Below are 25,775 nucleotides of genomic sequence, written 5' to 3'. Positions count from 1 at the left end.
CAGCTATCAAACAGCCCTTTATATTCCAAGCAGACAGATACCCCCCCAAAACAAAACAAAACAAAACGAAACAAAAAAAACAACCAAGCAAACAAACATAGATTTTGCGTTTTCTGGAGCAGTCCCTGGGCTGGGCTCACCCATAACTGATTTTCAACAACTATTCTCCTTGTGTCTGAGAAAACAGGAGTCACCCTGAATCAAGGGAGATATTCCAGTCCCATCAACTGAAGAGCCCACAGTAACTTCTACAACATCCAGGAAGTAGAGAAACACAAATACCACAGTAACCTTTGTGTGTGCAAAGTATAGTTTAGAAACAAAACAAATACAGAAAAGAGGCCACAGCCTCTGTGGAGTAGCGCCAACACTGAACCACACAGTTTTAAACCTGGGGAGAGAGGGCCCCAGGCTCCTATGTCTGGGGTCGGCAGGCAGGGAATAAAGTCTCATGTGTAGGCTCTCATGGCAAACTATGGAGTGTTGTTGGGGTTGGAAGGTTGGAGGGAGTACATTCAAGATGGGGCTGTGGCCTCGGCCCCCTCCTCTGAGTCCCATACTTCCGACTGTAGGTAATCAGCAAAGAGAGCCTTGGCCCTTCTTAAGACACGGCCTAGATGGTGCTTCCTCACCAGTCGGTCAAAATGCATGGCTAGCTCATTGTAATCCAGCCCATTGCGCATGATGTGGTCACGGTGCTCCAGCAGGATAGCCAGGCAGAGGAAGAGCATAAAGGGGTTCCCTCGGCCAAACTCCTGGGGTGGAGGAAGGCCCATTGGAGGTGGGGGTGGTAAGGACTTCCCAGGGTCTCTGGGAGAACCTATCTCTTGCATCAAGGGAGATCCTACAGCTATGTCACCAGAAGGAGAAGCCTCCTGGGTAGATGGAGGAGATGACGAAGATGGAGAATCGGGCCGAGAAGAGGAGGAGAGGAGTGGATCTGGGGAGTTCAGCAACGGCTCAGAGAGAGACTTAGAGCTAATTAGGGTAGGTGAGTGGGATAGTTGAACCAGAAGGTCCTTCCTGGGGCCCATGTTATCCCTGAGTTGCTGGAGACCATCCAGGCTGGCCTGTCTCAGGAGACGTCCTCCACCACTAGGTCCTTGGCTAGATGTAGCTAAGTGAACAACAGCATCTTCAAAAGGACTGCCACCTCCACCAGCAGGCCTCAGCATGTGCCTCTGACGTACTGCTCGTCCCCTGTGGCTACCAAAGCCAGTGTCTGCCACTTGGCTGGGAGGTCCGACAAGCTCCACTTCATGTTCAGGAGGGTCAGGGGGCAGTGAACTCCAGGTGACCTCTAGCATTCGGAGAGCATCATCAAAGGCAAACTCACGCTTAAGCTCCAGCAGCAGCCAGCGGTAACAGAAAAAGAGGTCGTCGGCACCTGCTTCTTGCAGGTACTGGTAGAAGTCTGGGTCAGCATGTCTCAATAACAGTTTGAGGTGGGCAAACTTGGTGGCCATGGCACGGCCATCAGGATGGAAGTTGGCAGCCAGGCGCTTCATGATGCCACAAAAGCACACAAAGGCATGGCCTTCATGGTCCATGACAGCAAGGATGGGTGAGGCCAGGTCACTCATGCCCTGGCAGTATGATACCTGTGGATGAGTAACAGCATAGGTGGTGAGCAAGTCATGCAGGGCCCGTAGGTGTGGACTATCCTCAGGCCCTGCATAGTAGGGGTGGGCTCGGTCTGTGCGAAGGACATCCTTGAGGACTGTGCTGCGGATGAACTCCAGGTCTTCAGGGTTCACTCTCTGGGCCCACTCACTTTTGAGCTGCTCATACTCTCGGCTCTTACGTTTCATGTAGTCCATCCGCTCACGGCCCGTTAGCCCATCTGGGTACACATTCAGGAGGTACCGCCATACCACCTAGCCAGAGACAAAAGAAAATATGAAGTTCAGCTTCAACTATGGAGTTGTCACACCCATGTCAATGAGTCACCACACACCCTGTCTCTTGTGTCCTCTGTCCTCCTCGTAATAGGTTTGCCTTCCTGCCACTGACTCTTAAGACCTACCTGACACAGAACCCCCTTCCTTGGATTTTTTTCTACTGTACCTATGACAGTATGTTCCACTGAACGTATCTACCAAGCTACCAGTGACCACAGAGTGATGGATGCAGTCAGTGACTGAGGCAACTCACCTTTCGAAGTGAAGGCTCCACTCCGCCATGGTAGATCCGTAAGCGCAACTCCTCAGGACGGGAAAGCTGGCCTTCATGGTTCAGGTATGTGTGAAACTCAGCATCACTCAGTGGTGGCTTGAAAGGCTTGACATCTTCCCCATAAGACCAACTCAGCACCTGCTGGACCTTAGACAATGTACGACCCACCTGGGAGGAAGGGGAGACGGAAGCTACAGGTTACCTGTGGAGGTTTAGGGCAGATGCCAACCAGCAAGCTCAGGAATGGGAATTCCAGATAGGCCCTTCCCTCCAACCACAGCTAAAGTGAACCCCCCCCCCATCTCCTGAAATCACCTGAGAGAGGATGGATTGTGTAAAAGGCAAGGCAACTGTCGTCAGTGAGGGTCGCTTCTCAGCCAGTAACACATCGGATCCAATGACATCTTTAGGGCTAATTATGTCCCAGTCTTCCAGCAATGGGCCTGAACGTACAAAGTGAAGCACTATAAGAACAGAAATGTGAACCCAGATCACAGGGTTCCTTTTCTAAAGCTTAGCTACCAACAGGGCAATAAACATCTATTTCCTCGTCTCTGTTTCATCCAAACAATGTTAAAAAAATCAGCCATGAACAGTTTTTACATGGGAAATATTTCACAAAATGGCTGGAAAGCCTTTAATATTTTAATGATTTAAGTAATATGTATTGAGTGCAAGACACTGGGACAAGGGATTAACCTTAAGAAATAATAATGTTTGTTGAGCCTGGTAATGCAGGCCTGTAATATACAGTTCCTGGAGACAGAGACAGGAAGATGGACACAGACACAGACAAACACACACTAGACTATATAATGAGGCTACCTCCTTTAAAAAATACTTGAGGACCTGGCACGCCTTTGATACCAACACTTGAGAGACAGAGGCAGGGTGACTGATCTCTGTGAATTTGAGGCCAGCCTGGTCTACAGTGAGAGTTCCAGGATAGCCAGAACTATATAATGAGGCCCTGTCTCAAAACAAACAAATAAAAAACAAAAATAAATAAATAAAAAACTTGGGGACCAGTGAGATGGCTCAGTGAGAAAAGGCACTTGCCACGAAGCCTGATGACCTACGTTTAATCTCTGGAACTCACACAGTAGAACACATGCACCGTGACAATGTGTACTCCCCCCAATAAAAATAAAATAAATCAGGTCCTTATACTCGATACTATGGAAGTACTAGCTAGTATTCTTTTTAAAATATATTTTTGTGCGTATGGAGAGAATAGTCCTGGGGATTCAAACCCAGGGTATACATGTGCTGTACAAGTATTTTGCTGCTGAGCTATATCATGAGGCCTTTTGAAAGACACCTTTTTTGTTGTTGTTTTTTCTCTGTGTAGCCTTGGCTATCCTGGACTTGCTTTGTACACCAAGCTTGCCTCGAACTCACAGAGATCCACCTGCCTCTGCCTCCCTTCTTGAGTGCTGGGACTAAAACACCTTTTTTGGGGACGGTGTCTCATTAAGTTACCCAGACTGGCCTTGAACTTATTCCAGTCCTGGCAGGGTTTTAAACCTCCTTATGCGTTAGCCTCTGGCGTACGTGGAATTAAATGACCGGGTGTGTGCCACCTCACTTGGCTTTATCCTTATTTTTGATGAGGAAACAGGTCTATAGATATTTACTTGTTCAAGGGCCCCCTAGTGAATGAAAGAAGTGGAATGTGAATCCCATGCCCAAAGTCTGAGAGCCAACACTCCTCATCTTACATTCACAATAGTTTTCCCCACCAAAATGATAGAAATTATGATTACCATTTTTCTTTTACAGAAAATGACCAAAAAGGTTTGGAACAACTAGTTAGTGACCAAGATTCTACAACTAGGAAGTAATAAATTCCTATTCCTAGGATCACAGCCTCATTTACCTTACCCCATAGTCCAGACCCAGCTTAGAAAAAGTGTTAGTGGAGAGGTATGTTGTGTATGTTAGACAAAGGGAATTTGCTATGCCTGACCTTAGCCGCTCCTGGCCCATGAAACAGTGGCAGAAATTTCTTCCTTCTCTATCTTTATTTCCCCCTTGTGTCCTTTTTGTTTTATAGTTTCCTTTTATGTGTTAAATTAAGTGTTTTATCATTATGAGGTTTTCATAAACATATATGAAAATACTTTGTTCTTATTCATCTCCCTCCCTATTGCCCTCCTCTTGCTGATCTCTGCTTCCATGTCACATGTATTCCATTCTCCTCTCCCCCTTTGCTTAAGATCTCTTCCTCATCACTCTTCTCATTTCAAGTATGATGTGGCTGCAGCAGCAATGGCCAAGATTCCATTTTTATTTTTTCCTTTCAAATTAAAAAGAAGCTAGGCAGTAGTGGTTCATGCCTTTAATCCCAGCATTCGAGAGGCAGAAGCAGGTGGATCTCTGAGTTCTTGGCCAACCTGGTCTACAAAGTGAATTATAGGATAGGCAGGGTTACACAGAGAAACCTTGTCTCAAAAAAAAATTCTGTTTAGGTGTACAGGTTTTTGCCTGCATGTACGTCTGTGTACCACATGCATACCTAGTAGCCCAGGGAGGCCAGAAGAGAGGGCATCAGATCTCTCAGGACTGGAGTTAAAATAGACAGTTGTGAGCAGTCATGTGGGTATTGGGACTTGAACCTGGGTCTTTGGGAAAAGAAGCCAATGCTCTTAACTATGGAGCTGAACTATGGCTCCAACCCAGGAAGATTTTGTTTTACTTTTACTATTAATTACGTATATGAGTATGCACCTTTTTATTTTTTTCTTTATTCAAGACAGGGTTTCTCTGTGTAATAGCCCTGGCTGTCCTGGACTCACTTTGTAGACCTGGATGGCCTCAAACTCAGAAATCCACCTGCCTCTGCCTCCCTGGTGCAGGGAATTAAAGGTGCACACCACCAAGCCCAGCAGTGAGTATGTGTTTTTACAGAGTGTAGGAGCCTGCAAAAAACATTGGATTCTCCTCCTGGAATTAAAGGTTGTGAGCCATGCCTTTAATCCTAGCACTCAGGAAGCAGACAGGCAAATTTCTGAGTTTGAGGCCAGCCTAGTATACAGAGCAAGTTTTAGGACAGCCAGGGTTATACAAAGAAACCCTGTCTCAAAACAATAACAACAAAAATAAACCAAGAAAGTTTACATTTATTTGCTGTGTAGGTACATGGATGAGCCTCAGTGCATGTGTGGAGGTTAAAGACAACCTATGGGAGTCACTTTTCTCACTCTACCCTGTGGATCTTGGAAATTGAACTCAGGTTGTCAGGCTTGGTGACAAATACCTTTACTGGCTGAGCTTTCTCACCCCAGTAAGCACTCTTGACCGTGGAACCACCTCAGCCACCATGGATCCTTTGTGTGTGTGTGTGTAAGTGTGCCTGTGTACTAGGGATGGAACCTGAGACCATGTATGTGAAGAACACTCTACCAGGGACCTTCAGCCTCAGCCTGAATTTAGGTTTGAAAAAAATGTTTTGAGACAGGGTCTCACTCTAATCCAGGCTGACTTGGAACTTAACTTTGTAGCTCAGGCTGTCCTTGAACTCATGGTGATCCTTATAATTCAGCTTCCTGAGTTCTAGGATTTCAGGCATGAACTGCCAGGTTCAAGACATCATCACAGTGTTGCAAAAGCAGAAAACATCCAATGGCAATTTCATTATATGAATAATTATGTGAAACAAACAGTTATATGAAACAGATCAACTTCTATTTGTTTAAGTAGACCATTTGCAGGTCAATGACAGCCCTAAACAGTGTTTTCATGGACTCATAGCACTTTCTTTTGTTTTGACACGGGGTTTCTCTGTATAGCCTTGGCTGTCCTCGTCTCACTTTGTAGAGCAGGCTGGTCTCAAACTCAGAGATCTACCTGCCTCTGTCTCCCTGAGTGATGGGATTAAAGCAAAGCCATGTCTAGATGCCACTGCCTCTCCATGAATGTCTCTGAGGTTACTCCAAAACAAAGGGCTCACAAAGGATAGGAAGAGATGCACTCCCAGCTCAGCTATTCCTTTTTGCTTCATCTGTTCAATTGCCAGGAACCTGACCCATTCCTGCCCCCTCCCACTCCCTCAGTCCTCAAGTCCAAATCATTACCATTTCAATATCACCTCATTTTTCATCCACTTTGTGAACCCTATCTAAGCCACCACCCCAGATACCTTAGACTGCTCCTTCCTAACTAATCCCTTGTACGATTTCTGTCCCCACCCCTCCCTGTTCCCCCATCACTCCACCCCCAACCCCTTGCTAGCTGCCACTGTGGTCTTGCTAAAACAATAATCAGAGCATTAACACACTTCCCAGGTGAGATGAATATTGTACTCCTTACCAAATTAAGAAACTACAGCAAGACATAGTTAAGGTTAAATGATTCCAGTGAAAAAGTAAAAAGAACTGGAGGCCAAGCTTGGGAAACCCCATACACAAATAATAAAAATGAAGAGAAAAAAATGATCAGGTGGAGATCTTAGAATTAAATAGGCAACAAGTATGGTGAAAATTTTTCTGAAGAAATGGCTCACCAAGAGCTGGAGAGATGGCTCAGTGGTTAAGAGCATTGGCTGCTCTTCTAAAAACAAAAACTTAAAAGACCATTTCAGGATGGGCCTTTAATCCCAGTGCTCAGGAAACAGAGGCAGGGGGATTTGTGTGAGTTTGAGGCCAACCTGGTATATAAAGTGGGCCAAAGCTATATAGAGAAACCTTGTCTCAAAAACCAAAAAAGAAAAAAAAAAAAGAAAGAAAAGAAAAAGAGAAAGAAAGAAAAAGCAAAAATGGCTCACCAATTGGCTGAAGCTAGTTAACATACATTAATGGGCCCCTCAGAACCTATTCACATGTTAATGTAATGTCCATTTGAAGATGGCCTTCTGCTGTACAACTCTAGAGGCTAGAAGATAAGGGTTCGAGCATCTGTGAAGCACTGAAAAAGCCTGAGATGCAAGGGGCCCACACCCAACTAAGATAAATACAAATTGATTTGGCCAAAGAAAGGCTTTTTCTGCTTGTGTCTATGGAGCTGGATATACTAGATGAGTCCTCTACCACTGAACTATCTATACTTTAGCTCAAGAGAAGCATTTTGACCATTTTAACATTTAAGTCACACACCCTATTAGAGGAGAACAAGAAGTTCTTTGGCAAATGAACACCACATACATGACGGTGGTCTCACAGGTTACAATAGAGATGAAAAACTACTACTGATGACATAGCTACTGAAGCACAACACACCACTCCTGAGTTTGTGATGACTGTTCTGTAAATAAATCCTCGCTGCTAGCTGTATCAAAGTGTAGCAACAGAATTAGGTGTAGTATATCATATTTGATACTAAGTAATGATGTTACTGTTTTTGGATACAGTATTTATTTCGACATTTTATTTCATTTGTTTTGAGACAGAGTCTCACCATGTAGCCCAAGCTAGTTTGGAACTTGTTATATACACTAGGCTGGCCTCAAACTCATAAAAGCTGACTGCTTTCTGAGTGCTAGGATTAAAGGGGTGTACCACCAAGCCAGGCATATTATGTGACATTTTTACCATTAAAGTATACTTCTATTTATTTAAAAATTACACTTTGCCAACCACCATGCATGGTGGCTTATATCTGTAATTCCAACACTCAGGAGGCTCAAACTGGATGACTGCTTTGATTTTGAACTTAGCCTGCACTACATACTGACTTAAAGGCCAGCCAGCCTTCGAGACAGCAAAACCCTGTCTCAAAATAACAAAAAGAAATTCACTGTCAAGTATCTAAAAATGCATAAATATTGGGCTAGAGAAGAGACTTCAGTGGTTAAGAGCACTTGCTATTCTTGTACAGGAATGAAGTTCAGTTCTCTGCTTCTATTAGAAGACAAAGTGGGGAAAAATATGTAATTCACTGGCTTAGGAGACAACTTCCTGAACAGAACACCAATAGCACAGGCACTGATATCAATAATCAATAAATGGGACCTCATGAAACTGAAAAGCTTCTAGAAGTCAAAGGACACTGTCAAAATAACAAAATGGCAGCCTACAGATTGGGAAAAGATCTTCACCAATCCTACATCAGACAGAGGGCTAATATCCAAAATATACAAAGAACTTAAGAAACTAAACATCAGGGCTGGAGAAATGGCTTAGCAGTTAAAAGCACTGACTGCTCTTCTAGAGGTTCTGAGTTCAATTCCCAGTAACCACGTGGTGGCTCATGACCATCTATAATGTGATCTGTTACCCTCCACTGGCATGCAGGTGTATATACAAGCAGAACACTGTATACATAATAAATAAATCTTTTTTTAAAAAAAGAGAAAAAAAGAAATTAAACATCAACAAATCAAATTACCCAATTAAAAAAAAGGCATAGAGCTAAATAGAGAATTCTCAACAGAGGAATATCAAATGCCTGAGAAGCACTTATAGAAATGCTCAACATCCTTAGTCATCAGGAAAACGCAAATCAAAATGACTCTGAGATTCCATCTTATACCAGTTAGAGTGGCTAAGATAAAAAACTAAAGTAACAACACATGCTAGCAAGGATTTGGAGAAAGGGGAACCCTTCTCCATTTCTGGTCCAAATGTAAACTTATACAACCACTTTGGAAATCAATCTGGCGTTTTCTCAGAAAATTGAGAATAGAGCTACCTCAAGATCCAGCTATACCACTCATGGGCATATACCCAAAAGATGCTCTACCATATGGTAAGGACATTTGCTGAACTATGTTCATAGCAGCTTTATTCGTAATAGTCAGAAATTGAAAATAGCCTAGATGTTCCTCAACTAAAGAATGGATAATGAAACGGTGGTACATTTAGACAATAGAATACTACTATTAAAAACAAAGAAATCATGAAATTTTCAGGCAAATGGATGGAACTAGAAAAAATCATCCTGAGTGAGGTAACTCAGACCCAGAAAGACACATGGTATGTACTCACTTATAAGTGGATTTTAGTCCTATAGTACAGGATAAACATACTACAATCAACAGATGCAAAGAAGCTAAGTAACAATGATGGCATAAGGGAGGGTGCCTGAATGTCACTCAGAAGGGCAAAAAGAATAGACTGCAGAAGTGAATGAAGACAGAAAACTGGGCAGAGGATAGAATGTGAAGGGAAACAATGGTGAGGATCAGATGTGGGGAGAACAGAGGTCAGAAGGCTAGGAACAAGAAGGGAAGCTGAGGCAGGGGGGCATCTCTTTGTCAGGCTGGAGGCTTGCGACAGGATAAGCTCCTGGAAGGATATGGGTATGACTCTGAGACTCCTCTAACAGAGGGAGACATGAAGACTGAAGTGACCACCTCTTAGCCAGGCACGACTAGTCGAAGGAAGAAAATAACAACCCACCAATAAAACCTTTGATCCGAAAATTACCTTGCCTACAAGAAGTGCAAGGATAAAGAGGGAACAAAGTTTGAGAAAAGATTGAACCAATAACTGGCCCAACCTGAGACCCACCCCATGGTAGAGAGCCAGCTCTGACAGTACTAATGATGCTCTCCTATACTTACAGATAGAAGCCTAACTTGACTGTCACCTGGGAGGCTCTAGCCAGCAGCAGGTCAAGACACAACAGATGCTAGCTAAGACTTGCAGCCAAGCATGGGGCAGAGCTCTGGGTGTCCTGTGGAAGTGTTGAAAGTGTTGGAGGAACATGGAAAGACCTGGAGGGGACAGGAACACCACAAGAAGACAGAGACAACTAACCAGATCCATGAGGTCTTACAGAGACTAAGACATCAACTAAGGAGCATGCATGCTCTGTATCTAGGGCCCCTTGCACATATGTGGCCGATGGACAGCTTGGTCTTCATTAGGGGGCACCTGGCGAGTGTGTTATGAGGGGCAGTTTTTAACATGGACTCTATTGCCTGTTTTTGGATCACTTCTCCCTGGCAGGGCTGCTTTGCCTGGCCTCAGGGGATGAGGATATGCTCAGTTCTGATGTGACTTGATGTGCTGGGGAAGGTTGATGATGTATCTCTTTTTTTCTGGGGTGAAATGGAGAGGAGAAGGGGAAATGAGAGGGAGTGGAGGGGACTGAGAGGAGAGGAGGGAAGGGAAACCCTTGTGATATAAAAGTAAATAAACTAAAATAAAAAAGCAGGGTGGGTGGGAGGGTGAGGTTGAAAATTAAAAAAAAAAAAAAAAAAAAACAACTTTGGCCAGGAGTAGAGGCACATGCCTGTAATCCTAGCACTCGAGAAGCAGAGGCAGGTGGATCTGAGTTTAAGGCCAGCCTGGTCTACAGAGTGAGTTCCAGGACAACCAGAGCTACCCAGAAAAACTCTTTCTCAAAAAAGGAAAAGAAGAAGAAAAAAAATAAAATTAAATTAAAGAAACTTGAAGGTAAAGCTGGCACACATAAACAGAAAGCTACAGCAATAGTATGAATGTCATAAAGAGCCTCACTCAGCCAAGTGTAGTGGTACATACCTATATATACCTATAATCCTGGTTCTTGGGAGGTAGCCAAGGAAGGACCAGAAGTTCGAAGTCAGCTTAGGCTATATGAAACCAAGAGAGCGGTTGGAGAGGAAAAAGATGAGAGAGAAAGACAGAAGAACAGAGAGAAGAGAGAGAGAGAAAGGGAGGGAGAGAACAAATGTCCTATCATAGGCCAAAAGGGGTTAACAGGAAAAGAGAAGCATTCTGTTTATACGGATATACAACAGGAAAATTGAAAACACATTCAGAAACAGGCAAAGAATTTCTGCATGCACAAACTTGTCTAGTGGCAAAACCTAACATGGACCAACATGAGGCTATAAATAGTCTTTATATAACCGACTTTGGGTGAATGTGCACACATTTCCTGCAGACACATCCAAGCATTTCATTATGGGCTTCAGGCCCAAACCCTGTCTGAGGTATTGCATAATATATATGACACATACTCTATTCTTTATCATAAATTTGTCAAAACTGCCAAACTTGTAACTAATATATATAAATCCAGTGTAATACCAACCAGAATTCTAATGTTTACCCCCCTGAAACTGGATGAAATTATTTTAAAGTTCACATGAACAAATTCATGGTTAAGAATAGCTAAGAAACAGAACATCCAAAGGATGGCAAAAGCTTTAATTGAAACTGACCATAAAATCATTGTCATTAAAAATAATTGTGTTATCCCTGTGTGGTAGCACACACCTTAAATCCCAGCAGGATTTAGGAAGAAAGTGGTAGGAAGATGGTGAACCTCTGTGTGTTTGAGGCCAGCCAGGGCCACACATTATACACACACACACTTTACACATACATACATACGTACATACATACATATATACATACACATTTGGCTAAAGAGATGGCTCAGTGTTTAAGACCACTGGTTTCTCCAGAGGCACTGGGTTCTATTCCCAGTGACCACATAGTGGCTCACAATCACCTGCAATTCCAGTTTTATGGTATCTGATGCCCTCTTCTGGTCTCCAAGGGCACCAGGCATGTACATGGTACATAGCATACATAGCCAAACATCCATATACATAAAAAATTAAAACACACATACATAGTGTTAAAGCTGGCACAAAGCTAGGTGTGGTGGCGCATACCTGTGATCCCAGCACTCAGGGAGGCAGAGACAGGCAGATCTCTATGAGTTCAAGGCCACCCTGGTCTACAAAGCAAATCCAGGAGAGCCAAGGGTACACAGAGAAACCCTGTCTCAAAAACAAAACAAAACAAAACAAAAATATTTAACACAAACGGAGCCAGTCCACAGAATGCAAGAGGAAGACCCCAAATAAATTTAAATGTATATGGGAACCCAATCTATAAAAAGAGTAGCATTTCAAATCAGTGGTTTGAGTTTGTTCTTGTTTTTTCGAGACAGGATTTTTCTGTGTAGGCTTGGCTGTCCTGGAACTCAGTCTGTAGACCAGGCTAGCCTTAAACTCAAAGCCACCTGCCTTTGTCTCCCAAATGCTGGGATTAAAGTTTCAGGGAGGAAGACCTCCCTAGCAGTGGATTTGGAAAGGGGCAGGGAGGAGATGAGGGAGGGAGGGAGGAGATGAGGGAGGGAGGGTGGGGTTGGGAGGGAATGAAGGAGGTGGCAATGGCTGGGATACAAAGTGAATAACCTGTGATTAATATAAAAAAATAAAAATTAATTAAAAATATGAAAAGTAAAAAAGCCATAAAAATTTTAAAAAGGTGTGCACTATTACTGCATGGCAAAATTTTTTTTTTGTTTATATAGGGCAAAATCATCCTATAACAAACCAATAAAAAATATAAGGGGGCTGAAGAGATCAATCAGTAATTAAGATGACAGCACCCATGTTGGGTGGCTCACAACCACCTGTAACTCCAGCTCTAGGAAATCTGATGGCCTCTTCTGGCCTTGGAAGGTGCACATGTGGCATTATTTACACACACACACACACACACACACACACACACACACACACACGAGTAAAAATAATAAAATTAACCTTAAAAAAAATAGACAGACTGGGGGTTAGTGGTGGTGACACATGCCTTTAATCCCAGCACTTGGGAGAGAGAGGCAGGCAGATCTCTGTGTTCAAGGCCATCCTGGTTTACAAAGTGAATCAAGCATAGCCAAGGCTACACAGAGAAACCCTGTCTAGAAAAACCGAAAAGAAAAGAAACCTTGTCTTAAAAAACCAAAAGAAAAAAAACACATTTAAATATTTCCATACTGGGTATTGAATTCAAGGCTTAGCAAATGCTAGGCAAATGCTCCACCACTGAGCTTCATCCCCCACTCCACACACACTCACACATGCCCAGGCTGGCCTTGAACTCATCTATAGCCCAGGAAGGTCCCATCAAATGTTCAGCCTCCTGGGCCTCATTTTTTTTAATAAGGTGAATGTGTTTAATTGGTTACTAAAGAGTTTCTTGTCTAGTCTTGTAAGAAATTCCTTTTCCCAAGGTGAGGCATTTAGACAGAAGACAGTATTTCCTCAGGGGCTTGAAGAAACATTGCTAAAAGGAAACATTCTTACTTCTGGCAAAACTGACTGTGGTGCCTATAAGCAAGTCAGAGTCAATGCTAGCATCTAGGCTCCCTCAGTCTTGGACTCACAAGGCCTTGTCCCAGCTCACAGGCTCTATTCCTTGCAGCTTCCTGTTCTCATTTAACCAAGGAGAACCCCCAACCCCATCCCTACCCCAGTCACTTCTTTCTGCTTTCCCTAGTGACAGCCTTGTCAGTTTGGAAAAAACTTTTCCCCTTTTCACCCATGGAGCAGCTATTCGGGTTTCTTTACTGTACTCCATTTGTTTAAATTTTTTTTTATAATTCTCAATTGACTGTGTGTGGGTGCCATTGCTGACACCAGAAACTTCAGATCGCCGTGGAGCTGGTGTTATAGGCAGCTGTGAGCCACCTAACATGGGGGGTGGGAACCAAACTTGGGTCCTCTGCTATTGAAGTATTCTCTCTTAGTCGCTAAATTTTGTTTCTTTAAATCATTTAATTTAAAGGCTGGGTACACCTTTTTTTTTTTTAAATCTTTTATTTTTTTTATTTTTTTTATTTTTTTTATTTTTTTTATTATTAATTACACTTTATTCATTTTGTATCCCCCCATGAGCCCCTCCCTCCTCCCCTGCCGATCCCACCCTCCCTCCCCTTTCTGCATGCATTCCACTCCCCAAGTCCACTGATAGGGGAGGTCCTCCTCTCCTTCTTTCTGATCTTAGTCTATCAGTTCTCATCAAAAGACTCTGGGTACACCTTTAATTCCAGCACTTGGGAGGAAAGGCAGGCAGACAGATCTCTGCGAGTTCCAGGCCAGCTAGGGCTACACAAAAAGACCCTGTCTCACTGTTTCAACACCACCAACAAAAATGTAACTCCAGTAAAATTCCCCATCAGAGTTTTTTGTTTCTTATGTTTGTTTTTTTTTTTTTTGTTTTTTTTTTTGTTTTTTTGTTTTGGTCCAGAGTCTTTCTACATAACCCTGGCTGTCCTGGATTTCACTAGGTGGCCCAGGCTGGTTAAGTCATAGAAATCTGTCTGTCTCCCTATGGCTGGGATTATAGGCATGGCCCACTATGCCCAGCAGACAGCAGATTTTTGTTGTTGTTGTTGAAACAAGATCTCACTGTATAGGCCTGGCTGGTGTAGAAGTGGCTTCCAACTCACTTCTGCCTCCCTAATGCTGGAATTAAAGGCATATGCTAATACACCTAGTACTCTCCTCTGCATTTTAGTGGTATGGCAAGTTAATTCTGTTAAATAAAATAGGGCCGATTGGTGAAATGCTTGCTGTACAAGCATAAGAGTGTAGATCTCCGCCATAAGCATAAAAAGCCAGGGATGGGCTAGGGAAATGGCTCAACAAGTCTGGTGGCCTGAGTTCTAGCCTCAGAAATCCAGATGTGGTGGTATAAATCTGTAATCCCAGCACTCTTTTCGTGAGACAGTGGTAGAGAATGGAGAACTGCCTGGAAGGTCATGGGCTAGCTAACCTGGAATATGTAGGACAACAAGTGGAAAAAGAGACTCTACCTCAACAAGGTGAAAGGACAGATGGGCTCTTGAAAAACTGTCATCTGACTTTTACAGGTATGTCTTGGTACACACACAAACACACACACACACACACAGTAAAATATAAGTTTAAGGCAATTCATTTTTGAATCCTCTCATGATTTCAGGGAGCTGGGGTTTTTTTTTGTTCTCAATAAACAAACAAACAAATAAATGTATGTTTGTAGGGAGGCAAAGGCAGGCAGATCTCTGAGTTTGAGGCCAGCCTGGTCTACAAAGAGCCCAGGACAGTCAGGGCTACACAGCGAAACCTTGTCTTGAAATATTAAAAAAAAAAAAGAAAAAACAAAATAAAACAAAATGTTAGTAAATGAAGAGATCAGAGTAAGAAAAAAAAAATCAGAAACAGCATGCATATGCTGCAACCTGGAAACTAAGTTAGCACTTTTGGAAACAGTGGAGAAGGAACTGATTCATCAATAACTGGAGAGTTAATTAAAAAATATTTTATGAGCATATGTCTGAGCACAACATGCATGCAATACCCTTAGAGGCCAGACTGTTACAGATTGTTTTAAATTGCCATGTGGGGCTGAGAACTGAACCCAAGTTCTATGGAAGAGTCACCAGTACTCCTAACTGCCGAGCCATCACTCTAGCCCATAAAAAACTATTTTTATAGATAAGTTTGTGGTTAAGAAGATGTCTCAGTCAGTAAAGTGGCTGCCACATAAGCAAGAGGACCCGAGTGTGGATCCCTAGTAATCCCCAGAGTCCATCTAAAATGAGAGGCACAGTGTTGTAGGCCTATAATCCCAGCCCTTGAAGTAGTGCAGGAGGATCCTTTGGCTTGATGACCAGCCAATGTAGCTAATCGGTGAGTTCTGGGTTCAAGGAGAAACCTATCTCAAAAAATAAGGTGGATGATGACTGAGAAACTCATGATGACTCTGGTCTTCCCACATGAGAGCACACATACACATACACATACACATACACTCACTTGCACACACACCCTTACACAAACACATGAACACAGAGAAAAGAACCTTTAAAATGTGCTTCTGTGAATTCAGGTATCATTGACTCTATGCTCCATTGGCATGTTCTCAGTTTTTATGCAGCTGGGTTGCCCAGTGCTTACTCAGCTGGAAAGACTATTTATTCAAATAGTACAACTGTTTCCACATTAGAGGTGAAGGAACTAAGGCCTGAGGAATTACTCAAGTGGCTGACTTAAGCTATTTTTTTAAGGATTTATTTATTTATTATGTATACAGTTTTCTGTCTGCATGTACACCTGCATGCCAGAAGAGGACACCAGGTCTCATTATATATGATTGTGAGCCACCATGTGGTTGCTGGGAATTGAACTCAGGAACTCTGGAAGAACATCCAGTGCTCTTAACCTCTGAATCTTCTCTTCAGCCCCTGACAGGTTATTGACACAGATTTCTGTGCCCTACTGTCTGACTTCTTTCTTCCTTTTCTTCTATTTCTTCCTACTTTCCTTTCTCTATCTTTCTCTACCTCTCTCTCTTTCTCTTTCTCAAGGCTGCCAAGCATTTTTGCTTTGTTTTGAGACAGGTGTCTCTGCATAGTCCTAGCTGTCTTGGAACTCACTTTGTAGACCAAGCTGGCCTTGAACTCACAGAGATCCATCTGTCTCTGCCTCCCAAATGCTGGTATTAAAGAGGTGCATCACCCACTCTGCTTGTTTGTTTTTGAAGGCTGACTTGAGAGTCATGGTAATCCTCTTGCTGGGAAGGCTGCCAGCTGGCCAGTCTTTTTGTCTTTTCTTTTTTAAATAAGGTCTCTCTATGTAATATTAGCTGTCCTGAAATTCTGTATGTATATAGAGACCAGGATGGCCTTTGACTCATATAGATTTGTCTGCTTCTACTTCTGTGAGTGCTAGAATCAAAGGCATGTGCCAATAGGCCTGGCCCCTGCACTCTAAACCCCCAAATATCATAGAGTCAAACTGTTCAGGAAAAAAAAAATGACTGCAGCCAGATCATCAACTGCCTGTGTTCCTGGGTTCAAAACTTTGTCTTCCACTATCTATGCAACACAGACAATTTTATGCCTCTCTAGGTCTGTTTCTTCATCTATTTTATGGAAGAATAATAATCCCCCTCCTATAAGATTTTTTTTTTTTAGACAGGGTCTCTTTCTTTAGTCTTGGCTGTCCTGAAACACTCTATGTAGATCATGCTGGCTTTAAACTCACAGAGATCCACCTGTCTCTGTCCCTGGATTTCTGGGATTAAAGGTGTACATCATCCTAGCTCTGTAAGATTATCTGGACAATTAACTATACTATATAACTATATATTAAATGGCCATTTAGCTATTTATGTTTACCATGATGTCAATAAAATGCCTCAGTCATCCCAAATAAGTACACAAGTTATCTAAGGCTATGAACTATATGACTCCATAACATTTAATTACAAAGCAAAACAAAAAAAAATTTGCTGAGTTGGCAAGCTGGTTTAGTGGGTAAAGGCACTTGCTGTCAAGTCTGAGTGTGACTGCCACATATATGTTATGGTACACATGTGCATATGTACACATGAATACACACATACACACACACAATAAACAAAATGTGTGGCTGGAAAACTTTCTGAGTATCTAGCATTGCTGGGCATTGCTGGATATAGAGGGTATTTCCAGTTACTCATAAGGCTGGGGTGAAAGAAATGTTAAGTTTTAGGTCAGCCTAGGAAACTTAGTAAGACCTATCTTAAAATAAAAGGTAGGGTAAAGTATAGTTCAGTGGTACAACACTTACCTAGCAAACATGGCTTTGTATTCAATTATTAGAACCAAAACAAACCAACCAACAACCCAGCCAAGCACGCATGGTGAGTTATGCCTACCTTAGCACTTGGGAGGCATAGACAGAAGAATCACTGTAAGTTTGATGCCAGCCAGGTTTCTATGGCAAGTTCTAGGCTAGCTAAAGCCATATACTATAAATGTTTCAAAAACTGCCAAAAACAAAAACACAGTCAAACCCATAAAAACGTTAAAAACAGAGGAGCTAAAGAGATGGCTCAGCAGTTAAGAGCACTGACTGGTCTTCCAGAGGACCTGGGTTCAATTCCCAGCACCCACATGGCAGCTCCTAACTGTCTGTAACTCCTGTTCCAGGGTATCCAACACCCTCACACAGACGTACAGGCAGGCAAAACATCAATGCATATAAAACACAAATAAACAAATTAATTAAAAACCCAAACAAATAGAATACACTGGGTGGGGCTGGAAAGATGGCTCAAAAAACAAAAACAAAACAAAACAAAACAAAAATCTGGCTGTTCTTCAAGAGGACCAGGCTTTGATTCCCAGTACCCAGAAGGTGGCTCACAACCATTTGTAATTTCAGTTTAGGAAATCCTATACCTTCTTGTGGCCTCCTCCAACACAAAGCATGCACGAAGTACACAGGCATACCTGTGAAACACCCTTTATATAACAAAAACAAACAAACAAACAAACACCACCACCAACAACAAAAACTATCAGAATGTTCACTGGAACTGGTTGTGTAACTCTATGGCACTGCGTTTACCTAATCTGTGAATGAGCAAGGCCCAGCTTTCATGTTTTACATTGCAAAAGAGAGTGGTCTGAATACCCTGTTCTTATAGCCCTCATACAGAACCCACAGTTTTTGTGCATCATTTGCTTTCTCTTGCTCCTTCTACATGTAAAATTAATTGGAAACATCATGCACTTTACTCCTTTCACATGTAAATGGTTTTTCCCCAAGAGCATGGATATTTTCCTTCAGTAGCCCTGAAACCATCACCATATTGCTATGTTTTCCAATTAATTGCCAATGTGATAATATAGGTTGAATATTCCTAATTTGAAAATTCAAAACCCCAAAGCCTGAATTATTTTGTAGTTTTGTTTTGAAACAGGGTGGCTTTTGTAGCTCAGGCTAGCCTTGAACTTGAATTTAAAATATATAACTACCATTACTATAATCAAACTTTTTGGGGAAGTACTGATGATTGAACCCAGGTCTTCAAACATAATTAAAAAAATAAAAAAACAACTGTGTCCCTGTGGCCTACCAGGAGTGTATTGTAAGGCATAGAATTATTACCCCGTGGGAAAATCTGGATCTTACAGCAGTTCCCCTAAGGCACTGGGTACTCACTGTCCTCCGAGGGCCGAATGTCCACACGCAACTGCAGATAAGGTTTGGAGGCAGTGGCGAAAGCTGTGCTGAGGTCCCAATCAGAAAGGAGGGAAAGGAAAACTTCCTGCCCTAGCCGGTCCCGTACTAGGTAGCTGATGCCAAAGTTCTTCTTCCTGGACAAAGGATATGAGGGAACTCTTGGGATCCCCAGCAGCTTCAAGATCAGTTTTACAAAACAAGGAAGGTAATGTGAAACATACTGACAACAACTTCCTTCTATTTGCCAGGAACTATGCTAAGGATTACGGGTAGCTTGAGGTTAGGTCATTTATATCCACTTTGTTACACAAACATAGAAACAGATACACACCTGCTTATATCTGGAGGGCACACTGAAAACTGGTAAAATGTTGGTCCCCTGTGGGGACGGTAACAGTGTAGTTGAGGGATAGAAGTGGAAATAAAGCAGCCTTCTTACTACATAAAAAAAAGCAGTCTGTATGTTTGTTATTTTTTACAACAAAACAAAAATGCACAAATGTACAAAGGCGACTAAGAATTTATTCTTCAAACACACTTGTGCAACTATGTATGGAAGTATAAACCAAGGATTCTCTGAAATATCCATCAATATCATACTATTTAAATTTGTTACCACAGTCATATATTCCTCTAGGACAGCCTACCACAACAAAATCACCATCACATCTACCCCCAAAAGATATCACCTCTCAGCTATCAGACTGACAAATTTTGCAATGTCTTATAGTAACCACTGTCTGTGAGGGCATGAAGAAAGCAAGCAATTTCATTATTTTCTTTCTTCCTTTTGAGGTAGTTCCATATGTATCCTTGACTGGCCTTGATCCTCCTGTTTCAGCCTCCAGAGTATTGAGATCAAGGGTATGAAACAAACATTATCTTTTATCTTGGTTTCTTGAGAGGTCAAACTGTATAGCTCTGGCTGTCTTGGAACTCACTATGTAGAACAGGCTGGCCTTGAACTGTCAGACATCTGCCTGCCTCTGCCTCCAGAGTACTATGACTAAAGGTGTGCACTGCCACACCCAGCAAAACATTTTCTATGCTGATGGTATTGGTAAAACCTGTCTGGAGAGGCATTTTGAAAATATTACTTGAAAGTTTTAAACGTACATACCTTGTAGACCCAAAGCACACTGCTAGTTTATGACTTTTTTTTTCCAAAGATTCCAAGCAAGATACACATATTCATCATGGGATTATTAAAAAACAACAACAACAACAACAACAACAACAAACCAAAACCAAAACCAACCAAACAAAAAAACACGTGAAACAAAAAAACACAAAATCACAAAAGCCAGTCCCTGGCGAGATGAGTGGTCTGTTTCATCCTCCCACTCACCCATTCAAGTCAAAGGCTCGGATGAGGATGTGCTGCAACACGTCCAGCGATGTGATCTGAGGATCTACTGCAAAAGATCGGAACTCCGGGGACAAGAAGCTCTCACATTTCTGGGGAAAGAAGACAAGGGGTAAGCCACGAGGGGCCACATCATCACATGGAAAGAGTTGGGTCAGGTATACAGCATTAGAAGGTAGGGTCAAAGAGGGGTCAGGGACCAGATTTAGGTGGATGTTCTTGGCCATAGTGGAGACTTTGGTTTTTGTTCCGGGTGAGGGGAAGCCACAGACAGGTTCTGGGCAGAGAAAGGATGTGAATTTTACAGGGTCCATGTTTTCTGCTCTGCAAAAACAGACTAGCAGGAACAAAGGCTACTTCAATAGTCTAGGTGTCCAACCCTTCTAGATTGCCTCAAATACGGTTGCCAGAATCACCATGTCCAGTCTGACCACAATAAAACCAGTCCCCCCATTCTGCAATCAATCTAGTAAATCTCCCTGTAACACCCCAATGCTCAAATCTTTTCAACAACAAACCTAGAGACCTTAGCTAGGCCTCCCTCCACTCAGATTTATTTTGAACTTTATGCTCTACTAGTATCAAACTGCTTGAGAGTTCCCTGAAGTAAAACCTTCCTCCAGACTTTTGAGTGTGCTGACCTCTCTTGGTCTGAACACCCTTCCCACTTCATCTGGCTCACTCACTAATAGCATCACTGCCAATGCCAGCATGAGCCACCACTCAGGGTCTGCTGGAATTATTGCAACAGGTCTCTTCCCCAGAGTATGCATCACAAGCTGTTCACCTGCTCTCCTCTGCCCCGATTGTCTTATCACTTTTGCCCTCAGTCTTCCTCCTCCAACAATATGGGAACCTACAGGAACATACCAAGTTCATCTCTACTTCCTAGCCTTTACTCTAGCTGTTCCCTCTACCTAGAACTCTTCTCCCATTCTAAATGTACATATTGACACACTCTCTCTCTCTTTAAAATTCAGGTCTCTGTGCCTTGAACCCTCTTTGGGGGGATTTTCTTATACAACCTTGGATAAAGTACCTCCCTACACCCCAATCTATTATTTTCTCATAATACCAGTGTTCAAAACATCTAACTGTTATGGTTAACTCTTCCCCTCCCACAAGCACGTGGGCTCAGGGGTAGAACATGCATAAAAGTCCCCTCTCAACATCCATATGTTGACTGACTTTAGGACTCCTTCTGCCAACAGCACCTCCACCATTCCTGTGAACTCCAGAGGCCCTCCTCTAACCCTACAACCCACCTCCCTACCCGTAGGCTCCACCCATCCACTCCATTGGCTCCTTCCCCCCTAATACCAGTTCCACACCCAACGGAGGTGTCCCCAAGACCTAAGCCTTCATTAACCTGCTCTCAAACCTCGCCCTTCTCTAAGTAACGCCCCAAATTTCAGGTCAGGTGCTCTATCCTATGTCAGCCACCGTTTTTTCGTTCACGTGGTGTCCAGGCAGGCTGGCCGACCAGCCGCCAGCCTCACCTTGACTCGGACCCGTACCACCTCTCGCTCCTCCTCCTCAGCTGCCGCGGCAGCCTGGCCACCCCCGACGGGCGGGGGCGCTGCAGAGCATGCCTGGTCCGAGGCCGCGGAGGTTGTTGCCATCTCGCCACTACTGTCTGTCTTGGTAACAGCAGCTTGCCCCCCAGCCTAGCTAACACCCTACAGTTCGGGAGCTCGCGGCCCCACCTTGCGCCAGAACGCAGGCGCAGAGGTTGTTACACGACCCTGCCCCTCCCACCTGACCTGGGCTGGAGGTCGCCTCTGAGCATGCGCCAAGCGTGCTCTTGCCTAGAACCCTGCCTTACAGAGACCAGATTTCGATTTTTACTGCCTTGTGCAAGTGCCTGCCTGGGTCCTGCCTGTCTTGGTCCCGTGGCACGGTTGTTTTGTCTGTCTACTTCCGGATTCATGAACCCGCGTGGTAAACTGACGACCAGTTCGAGAAAAAGAAGAGGGCGGGGAGGAAGCCACACCGTGGTGACGTCAACGTTCCAAGACCGGCTTGGAGTTGCCTAGTGCCTTCTGTGACAGATGATGTCATCAAATTCTTATACTTCTCTTCAAATTACTCCCCCGAAGGGGAAAAAAATCTTTCTCCAAAGACTTTTGTATTTAGTTTTTCTTTTCTTTCTTTCTTTTTTTTAAAAACAGAATCTCGTTAATTTCCCCGGGTTAATTCGAAGTTTTTTGCTTTTGCTTTTTTTTAAACCTCAGACTTCAAGCACTTATAGTCGTGTACCACTTTGCCCATGCCCAGAGTCTTTTAATAAATAATTTACATTTGAATCCAAAGAACTACACATACAGAGTTTTCCACACTTCTGAACTCTTGTTATAGGTCATTAAGTAATTTACCAAAAGCAAGTATTTTATGCTTTCTGGAAGTCTTACATTTCTTCAAAAGTTGTTTTTTCCAGGTTTTATTTTCATATAGCTCAGGCTGTCCTGATCCTTCAGACTCCATCTCGAAAGTGCTGGCCCTACATAGTCTTTGTTTTATTCAATCCTTATAACTTGTTTAGGTCAGCCCTGTTATAAAACTCTGTCTGTCTGGGTTTTTACCTCATTGATAGAGTGTATGTCTAGCATACAGGAGACCCACAGCACTGCAATCACAACAAAAATGCGTGTTTGTTAAGTAAGGGTTAGATGGTTGAACACATCTTACGTTTTTTGTTTTTGGTTTTTTTTCCCTGAGACAAGGTTCCCCTGTGTAGCTACAGTTGTCCTGGACTCCACTCTGTAGACCAGTCTGGCCTTGAACTCAGAGATCCACCTGCTTCTGCCTTCTGAGTGCTGGGATTAAAGGTGTGTACCACCACCATTGCCCAGTGGTTTAGGCTCTTTTGAGAAAAAAAAAAAATTGAGACAGTTTTTCACTCTATAGCCTGGCTTGCCTAAAACTCCCCATGTAGACCAAACTGGCTCAGAACTCACCTGAAACTGGGGATGCACCTGTCTCTTCCTCCAGAGTGCTGAGATTAAAGGTGAGCACCACCACGTCCAGCAGAAAAGTTAAGATTTTTTATTACATTTTATTGTGTGTGTGCATGTGCCACAGCATGCATGTGACAGACAGACAGAAGACAACTCTCAGATGTCAGTTCTCTTCCTTCCTCCATGCCAGAACTGTGGATCAAACTCAGATCATCAGGTATTTTTTAACCGTGGAGCCATCTCATAACCATTATTTATTTTTTGAGATGATCTCAGGTAGGCCAGGCTGGCCTGGAACTTGCTTTATAGATGGAGGAAACCTTGAGCTTCTGATCCTGAGTGGTAGGATTACAGATAGTATCACCATGCCTAGTTTCTTGGGTTGCTGGAAATCAGAGCCAGAGCTTTGTGCATGCTAGCAATCACACTAGCAGTGATTCTGATTCATATCCCCAGTTCAATTTGGTATATTTTAAAATAATTTGTTGCTTTGGTATTCTACATTAAAACTACATCTCAGTTTTTGAAATAACAGCCTTTTTATGAAAGGCAGCTAGGGTTATTTGTATGTCTCTCCTGTTCTACACACACTACTGGATTTTCCTGCTGGGAAACAGTTTGACAGTGTGCTTCTCATTTCAGCTACATTAGAAAGGAATAATCAATCTATTAGCATTGAAGGTGGTGTGCCCTTTTGACAGGGTAAGATGTCTCTGTCTTAGGCAAAGACAGAAAGATACTGGAAGCAAGGGGGAAAAAAAGAGAGACCCTTGCTATTATTCTAAGGAGAACTTTCCCTTTCATTTGTGTATTCATTCTTCTATTTAACGAATACAAAGCATATATGCCAGGCAGATTTCATATATCAATTTATTTTATCTGCATTCAAAACTCAATGAGGTAGACATTATTGATAGTACTATTTTACATTTCACTCTCCATAAAGGAATGTCAGTATTAAAGCCGTGGAGAAAGAAGTTCAAGGTCAAAGGGTAAAGTAGCACATAATAGGTAGTACAATGGAGAGAAATTGAGGCTGTGCCTAGTGTGTGGCAGTGCAAAGTCAGCGTGTCTTTAGTGCAAGAGATTGAGTAACAGCATATGAAATGAGAGAATCAAGGTGAAATTATGCAGGACAGATTTCATGACCTGCTGGTGGTGTTCTTGTCACTGTTTAGCCTGCTGCCTCTTGAAATGTACTTATTAAAACAGTTTCCTTGCTTTAAACAACAACAACAAAAAGACATTTCTCCAGATTTACCCCAAAAGCCTGCATAAAGCCAAGATTAGAACTGAAGTGTAGCTTTACACAGATAGGGTGTAATGAAGGTCTGTGGGGTCAGTGACGAGGCCTGCAATAGATGTGATCAAGAGACTGACAGCTGAGTGATGAGGTTTTCTGGGGGGTAGTGATGGGTATATATGAACTGGTGGAGTCTTTGGAGTGAATAATGGGCATTAAGAAGTAAGGACGGGGTTAATGATGGAACCCGTGGGACAAAGAATGAGTCTATAGGGGATTGTAGTTTGTTTTTAGGGTGAGTGGTTAGGGGTCTATAGGCTGATAAGATGCTGTTAGGTGGCAGGCGCTGTGGAGTGATAGCTTATGTACTGGCCTGTAAGGTGAGTGATGGGATATTGTGTTGTGATGCATAGGGACAATCATGGTGTAGCCAAGTGAATTATGCTAGGGTATCTGTGGGGTGAAGAGTAAGACCTTTGCAGTGAGAGATTTAATGGTTCATGATGACTGAGGCTGTGGAATGAGTGATTATGGGCCAGAAAGCAAATTGATGCAGGGTCAGGGAGAGGTCTGTAAGGAGAATAGTGGGTAGTCTGTGGAGTGATATGAATTATGACGTGATGAAGCTCATGCAGGAAGTGATGGGGTCCATGAATGAGTGGTGTCTGTAGGGGCTAGAGATTGGAGATCTTTTTGTTTGTTTGTTTTCTCCAGACAGGCTTTGACTGTGTAATAGCCACAGAGATTGCCTGCCTCTGCCTCCCAGGAGTAGGATTAAAGGTGTCTGCCATCATGTCCCAAAGAGATTGGGGCTCTTTAGGCTTTGTAGTAGGAATTTTTACAGTGAGTAGTGGGTGTTTTTTGTGGTTCTATGTAGTTAGTGCTGGGGGATATGTATTGGACAAGTGAACAGGATAAGGCAGGTCCAAAATATTTCATGTTGAAGTTCTAACTCCCCGTAACTTATATTCTGATTATATTTCGAGACAGGGCTTTAAAAGAGATGATTAAGTTAAAATGAGGCCGACAGGTTAAGCTCTCATGACAATCCGGCTGGTGCCCTGACAGGAAGCAATTAGGACACAGACATAGTATACAAAGTGGGAGACCCTAAGAAGACACAGTAAGACATAGCCACCTGCAAGCCAAGGAGAGCAGCCTCCTGACAAATCACATATGACACAATGAACATGAACTTTTGGCCTCCAGAACTGAGAAAACAAATGGCTTTTGTTTGTTGTACAGGGGATTAAATGGAGGACCTTGCACAAGCTAGCTAAATACTCTACCATGGATCTGTCTCCAGCCCTTTTATTTATTTATTTATTTATTTATTTATTTATTTATTTATTTATTTATTTATTTATT

At 42.8% G+C, this 25,775-nt stretch overlaps 1 protein-coding gene across 1 annotated transcript; it reads right to left on the bottom strand.

Moving 5' to 3' along the window:
- Nucleotides 1–273: 273 nt before the first annotated feature.
- Nucleotides 274–21,985, bottom strand: Tbc1d25 (TBC1 domain family member 25). Its single transcript, XM_055607927.1, has 6 exons — nucleotides 21,707–21,985; nucleotides 20,190–20,299; nucleotides 18,821–18,975; nucleotides 2,491–2,618; nucleotides 2,155–2,343; nucleotides 274–1,877 (listed from the first exon to the last, which is right to left on the bottom strand). Exons 1-6 carry the CDS (start codon nucleotides 21,827–21,829, stop codon nucleotides 516–518), a joined length of 2,067 nt encoding a protein of 688 aa, XP_055463902.1. The 5' UTR covers nucleotides 21,830–21,985; the 3' UTR covers nucleotides 274–515.
- Nucleotides 21,986–25,775: the final 3,790 nt, after the last annotated feature.

The sequence above is a fragment of the Psammomys obesus genome, unplaced genomic scaffold (assembly GCF_907164565.1).
Source record: "Psammomys obesus unplaced genomic scaffold, mPsaObe1.curated_primary_1811, whole genome shotgun sequence".
Lineage (NCBI taxonomy): Eukaryota > Metazoa > Chordata > Mammalia > Rodentia > Muridae > Psammomys > Psammomys obesus.
Note: the sequence above shows the minus strand (reverse complement) of the source record. Positions and strands in the feature narration are given on the sequence as shown.